Below are 5793 nucleotides of genomic sequence, written 5' to 3' on the forward strand. Positions count from 1 at the left end.
CGGGATGGCTCGTCTTCGGCATTTCGAGTATACTAGTCATTGCCTTGGTAGTACGCCTACGGCTGATAAGTTATCGGCCTTTTGCCGGTGGCGTTTCTCCTAGGGGTGGTATAATTTGTTTACCCGCCCTGGCGTCAAGGCCATTGCTTTGGATGCACCGCAGAGTTTGCACGAGTGGAAGAGCCTGTTCTTCTACATTTCTGCGCGTGTGGTTCCACATTCCATGCATTTTACGGATGTGAAGGAGCTTGCTGAGCCGAAAGTGGCTCCTTATTCCAATTCAGAACGGTTCACCACTTTGCAGGCCAGCCTTTCCCCACTCCGTCACTACTCAGAGCGCGCTCTGGTGCTGTTCGGCATGAGTCGTATCTGGGAGGATGCGACGATGGTGCTGGTCATTCATAACGGTGGTCAGGGTTAGTATCATATTTTGTCCCAAGTTTTATGTATATGTATACAGTAGTAACCTAACTTCTTTTTTCAGAGGTGGAGGATCCCATGCTCCTTCTGCACCCTGCTCCTGAGGGCGCTAAGTTGTTGAGGCGGAGGGAGTTGGGTCTTCGTGAGGAGCCAATCCTTGGGAGGACTGCCCAGAACTTTGTGTTCCTCTTCCTATGGGGCAATCATTTGCTCCGCGACCGCTGCCACCTCCCAGCTTTGTTAACCCTCAGGGGGGTAAGTTCCATTTGCTATGGTTGGACATTCTCTTTGTTTGCTTCTTTTCTAACGTTTTGACTTGATTTTCAGGTAGACGGCCTAACGTTGTGTGCTTTCCTAAGTGCCGTAGTAGGGGCGCACAACGCAGTGGTGGGGAGACGGTTGCGTCTCCGATAGATACCGCCGCGAGAAACGCCGTGGATGACGATGACGATGTCGTCATCATGTCCACCGTTCCGTTTGGGGCTCCGGTCTCTTCGTCTGCGACATTGCTTGGAGCACTCGGTTCCGACGTTGGCGCGGTGTCTTCCCCAACCACCTCCGCATAGGTTTCTATTGGCTTTTCCTCGCCTTCAGTCTCGCAGCCTGTGACTACTGTGTCTGTCTTGGACACAAGTCTGGTTGTCGCTACTCCAATTTTGGTGGCGACAGATCTTGTGTCTTCTGCAGCCACAACTTCTGGAACTGTTGTGGATACGAATTTCGTATCTACTAGTCCACCTTCTTCTTCCGCAGTGGGTGGGGCGTTCACTGTTCCACACCATTCGGTTTCCGCCCCTGTGGTTAATGAAGAAGATGCAGACGTACCCTGCCTCTTCAATAAGCCTCAGCTTGGCGGTTTCGTGAAGAAGAGCGGTCTTGTTAAGTCGTCAGGTATAATGTTTAAAACTAATTAAGAATTCTTTTGACGCGATCCGCCTTTTTAACTTTCCTTTTGTCCATGTTCTAGGGACCTTGGCGATTTCCTCATCGACTGTTTCTTCCACAGTTTCTACTGTTGCGTCTTCACTGGCGGCTGTTTTCGCTAGTTGCCGATGATGACAATTGTTGGCAGCTTGTCGGAGGCGATGCCTACTGTACAGATGTTGAGTTTGCCTCTGAGGCCGAAACCATTGTGACGACGGCGAGCGTGCTGGCGGAATCTCCCATTCCATCCGTTTCTCAGCCAACGGTGTCCGCTGGGCCGATGAAGGCGATTATGGACGAATCGCCCAAGGTTAGTCTTGAGTCGGCGGGTATTTCTTTTGCCGATTTCATGAAGTCCAGACAGTCCTCGCCAGACTATGCTTATATCCTTGATGGCGACGAGGCCGTGCCACCGCCGCCTTTTACTATTGGTGCGACGGTACACGGTAAAATTTTTGATTTCCGCGGTGGCAGTAGTGGCGGGTTGAGTGGCGGGGTTTTGAATGTAGATATGGTTCCCCGTGATTCCGTGGAGGCGAATCAGATTTTTCGTCCTCGATGAAAGGTTACTTGCGGCGCCAATTTTGAAGACCTAGCCACTTGTACAGAATTTTTGGAACATGTTGTTCCTCCTGGCAAGCGCATTGCTCGCAAAATCCAGCCTCAGAATAGTTTGTATTCCGACGTTGCCTTCCACCACGTCCATGCGCTCTCTAGTTTCGCGGAATTGATGCACGAAAATCGTGCTCTTCATGAGGAGAAGATCGAGGCAAGTGCCAAGATGAGAGAGATGGAGCAGTTGGTGAAAGATACTGAGGCTACCGCCTGGAAGGCGGGTAAATAAACATCAGAGCACCTCCAGGCTCTGATTGATGTTGAGGAAAAATTGGCGAAAGTTGAGGCAGATTTGGCGGAATCTGTCCGCGAGCGTGCCGCTCGCTATAAAGAGTTTGAGGCTGCCTGCAAGAGGTCTAACGCCGATCTTGCGGATGCGCGTAGCCGTGCTCTTTCTGCTAAGGAGGCTTCGGCCAAACTCGAGAGTGAAAACGATGCTTTTCGCAAGCGTATTGAAGAGTTGGAGGCGGAAGCTGAGTTGAGGAAGGCAGATGCAGGCAAGCTAGCTGACACGTTGGTCTCCAATAAGGAGACTATTAAAGCCTTAACTGCTGAATGTGTCGCTGCCGCTGCTGACCGAGATTGGCTGTTGAAACACGTCATCTGCAAGGTATTTCACAAATATATGTTTATACCTTCACTTGTGTTTTACTAACGTCTTTGTCATGTAGGTTGCCCAACGCATCATCACCGACGACGACTTGACGCGGTCTGTTGGAGCCCTTGTTACTGCTTCTCAGCAACTTGGTCACAAGACCGACTTTCAGGAGGCTGTGACGCATCTGCGTGACAACCTTCCTCCTGAAGCCTACTTTCTTCAAGCTATTGATGTGGAAGCGGAGTATGCCGCCGCTGAGGCAGAATATGATGCTCTTACGTTTCCCATTCTTTCTGAAGTTGCTCAATATGCCAAGCAAGAAAATGGTGTGCAGCTGTTGAGGAAGCTGCTTGAGCCTCCGCAGGCTGGTCCGTCTACTGCATCTGGTGGCAGCCAAGGAGATAACGCAGCCACTGTTGAACAGTCGGGAAGGAGTGTAAACGACGTCGACTAGGCTATCTCTTTGATTTGTATAGTTGTAGTTTGTTTTTTTTTCTCTTTTTTCGCGGGTGTTGGTACTCGCTTGTAATTACTTGTACATGTATGCAATGAACTTTTCTCTTAATTTGTGAAATGCGGAGTATCGTTTCCATTCAAATTTGTTAGAAGACCCTTGGCCTGTTTTTACAATTTTGGAATCGATTTACATGTAACACCTTCGCAGCTGTGCCGCGTTCCATGTTCTTGGAATCGGTGAGCCATCGAGTTGCATCAGGACATAGGCGCCTTTTCCCAATACTTCTTTAATTTGATAAGGGCCTTCCCAAGATGGAGCCAGCTTGCCTTGCGCGTGTGTTCTTGATGCCTCGTTGTTGCGAAGGACGTAATCTCCGGCATTGAACTCACAGACTTTTACTTTTGCATCGTAGTACTTTTGTAGTTGGCGCTTGTAGTTTTATTCCCTTATTGCGGCCAACTCTGGACGCTCTTCAAGGAGCATTAGATCTAGACGCCTTTCCGCCTCACTGTCATTTTGTAATGTAACCCTTGGTGATGGGACGCCAACTTCGGCGGGGATCATTGCTTCAGTACTGTAAGGTAAGCTGAACGGTGTTTCTGCGTTACTTGTATTTCTTTGGGTTCGTATGGCCCAAAGGACGTGGGGCAATTGATCAACCCATCCTGATTTGTAATTGGCTAGTCTTTTCTTGATCCCGCCTACAATGGTTCGGTTGGCGCGTTCCACTTCTCCGTTCCCTTGTGGATGGGCAACGGAAGTAAATGTTTGAGTGATGTTGAGCTCTTTTAGCCATCGTTGGATGTGTTGATAAGGAAATTGTGTTCCGTTGTCGTTGACCAAATTCATGGGTAATCCGAAGCGACATATTATGAATTCCCATATGATTTTTTTGACGTTGGCCGCATTTATTGTTGCCACTAGCTTTGCTTCAATCCACTTTGTAAATTAATCAATTGCTACAATAAGAAGCTTCACTCGTCCTGGCGCTTCGAAAAACGATCCCGTTATATCAATTGCCCATTTCTGGAATGGCCAAGGGGCTGTTACCGGGATCATGACATTTTTTGGGCGCAGGGTATTCAGCGCATGGCGTTAACATGCATTGCATCGTCTCAACTGTTTTTCAGCGTCCACATGCATGCCCGGCCAATAGTATCCGGTATTCATGATTTTGGCGACCACCATTCTCGGGCCCGCATGCACGCCGCATATTCCTTTGTGAATTTCTCTCAGTAGATAATTTGCGTCTTGTGGATCTACGCATCTGAGAAGTGGCCCTAAGTATGATCGCCTGTACAAGATGCCATCTTGAATTGTATAATTCAATGCTTTGTGGCGAATCTTTCTGGCCTCTACTTTCTTTTCTGGCAAAATACCTCTCGCGAGGTAAGTGACAATTGGTGTCATCCAATTTGTTTCTGCCATTGAACATACGTAAACTTCTCTGTTCATTGTTGAAGGCGTTGCCAGAACTTCGATGCGGACGTCTTTCGCGAGATGTTCGAAACCAACCGATGCTAATTTGCTTAGGGCATCTGCTTGTTTGTTCTCACTTCGCTTGATGTGCTTTACTTTGCATGTGGCGAAGGCTGCCATTAGCACTTTGTCCTGCGCTAAGTATGACGCCATTTTATCGTCTTTTGCGTCATATGAGCCTTCAATTTGGTTTGCCACTAGCATTGAATCCACGTGCGCTTCTAAGTGTTGGGCTCATAACTTTTTGGCGATTCTTAACCCTGCGAGCAACGCTTTATACTCCGCCTCATTGTTTGTACTTTTGAATTCTAGGCGTATTGCATATGTGAAGTGTTGTCTTTCTGGGTTGGTTATTCTTAGCCCTGCGCCTGCACCTTCATCATTAGATGCTCCATCTGTGAACAACTTCCAAACTTTATCTTTTTGTTGATCGACAGGAGGTTCAATCTCTTTTCGGCATTCTTCTTCTTTCTCTTGAGGAATTTCTGCTATGAAGTCAGCCAAAACTTGGCCCTTGATTGCTGGCCTGGGTTTATATTCAATGGCGTGTTCTCCCAACTCTATCACCCATTTTGCTAGCCTTCCAGACAGTTCCGGCTTGCTCAATACATTTTGTAAGCGATAGTTGGTGAGAACATGTATTGGATGGCCTTGAAAGTATCTTCCAAAAAACATTTGAACTGAAAGGGTACCAACGCATCCACCTTAAGGTCGATTTCTAGCAACGGGTACCAATCTTTTGGGCACACTTTGTTGAGATCTTTGAAGTCGATACACATGCGCCATTGCTCGTTTGCTTTGGGCACCATCACTGGATTAGCTATCCATGTTTGGTATTGGATTTCGAGGATTATGCCCGCATCTACCAGTTGTCGGACTTGTTCATCACAGGCTTTTGCTTGATCTGGTCCCATCTTCCTTCGTTTCTGTACTACTGAGACGAAGGCCGAATTGACTTTTAATTAGTGCTCCGCTTTGCTTCTTGGGACCCCTGTCATGTCCGTCGGGGTCCAGGCAAAGACATCTACGCTTCTGATTAATAATCTCTTTAGCGCCGCCCGCGCCTCTTTGGAGATAGTTGGTCCAATGGTTATGGTTTTTTCTGGGAACTTCCTGTTGAGCACCCATTTTTCCATTACTCTTTCTTTGCCGGTTTTTGGTATCTTCTGTGGCGATGTTTTTCTTTCCACCATGTTACATTCCTTGTTGGCATGGATCATTGCTACCCCTGTTGGAGTTGGTACTCCCAAAATGCCATGAGTTGTTGAGGGGTTAGCATTGAAGTCTCCGATTGCTTCTC

The 5793-nt window shown here is 47.8% G+C and overlaps 2 protein-coding genes across 2 annotated transcripts; both read right to left on the reverse strand.

Moving 5' to 3' along the window:
* Positions 1-3452: 3452 nt before the first annotated feature.
* LOC143543166 (uncharacterized) lies at positions 3453-3863 on the reverse strand. The gene has a single exon (XM_077035549.1). It carries the CDS (start codon positions 3861-3863, stop codon positions 3453-3455), a length of 411 nt encoding a protein of 136 aa, XP_076891664.1.
* Positions 3864-4109: 246 nt separating this feature from the next.
* LOC143543167 (uncharacterized) lies at positions 4110-4646 on the reverse strand. The gene has a single exon (XM_077035550.1). It carries the CDS (start codon positions 4644-4646, stop codon positions 4110-4112), a length of 537 nt encoding a protein of 178 aa, XP_076891665.1.
* Between the last annotated feature and the right edge of the window lie 1147 nt (positions 4647-5793).

The sequence above is a fragment of the Bidens hawaiensis genome, unplaced genomic scaffold (genome assembly GCF_021521415.1).
Source record: "Bidens hawaiensis isolate Kalapana, Puna unplaced genomic scaffold, B.hawaiensis_p1.1 tig00013076_1, whole genome shotgun sequence".
Taxonomy (NCBI): Eukaryota; Viridiplantae; Streptophyta; class Magnoliopsida; order Asterales; family Asteraceae; genus Bidens; species Bidens hawaiensis.

Coding starts and splice junctions, on each gene's coding strand:
- LOC143543166 (XM_077035549.1), bottom strand. CDS start 3,863: ATGAATTTGGTCAACGACAACGGAACACAATTTCCTTATCAACACATC.
- LOC143543167 (XM_077035550.1), bottom strand. CDS start 4,646: ATGGCGTCATACTTAGCGCAGGACAAAGTGCTAATGGCAGCCTTCGCC.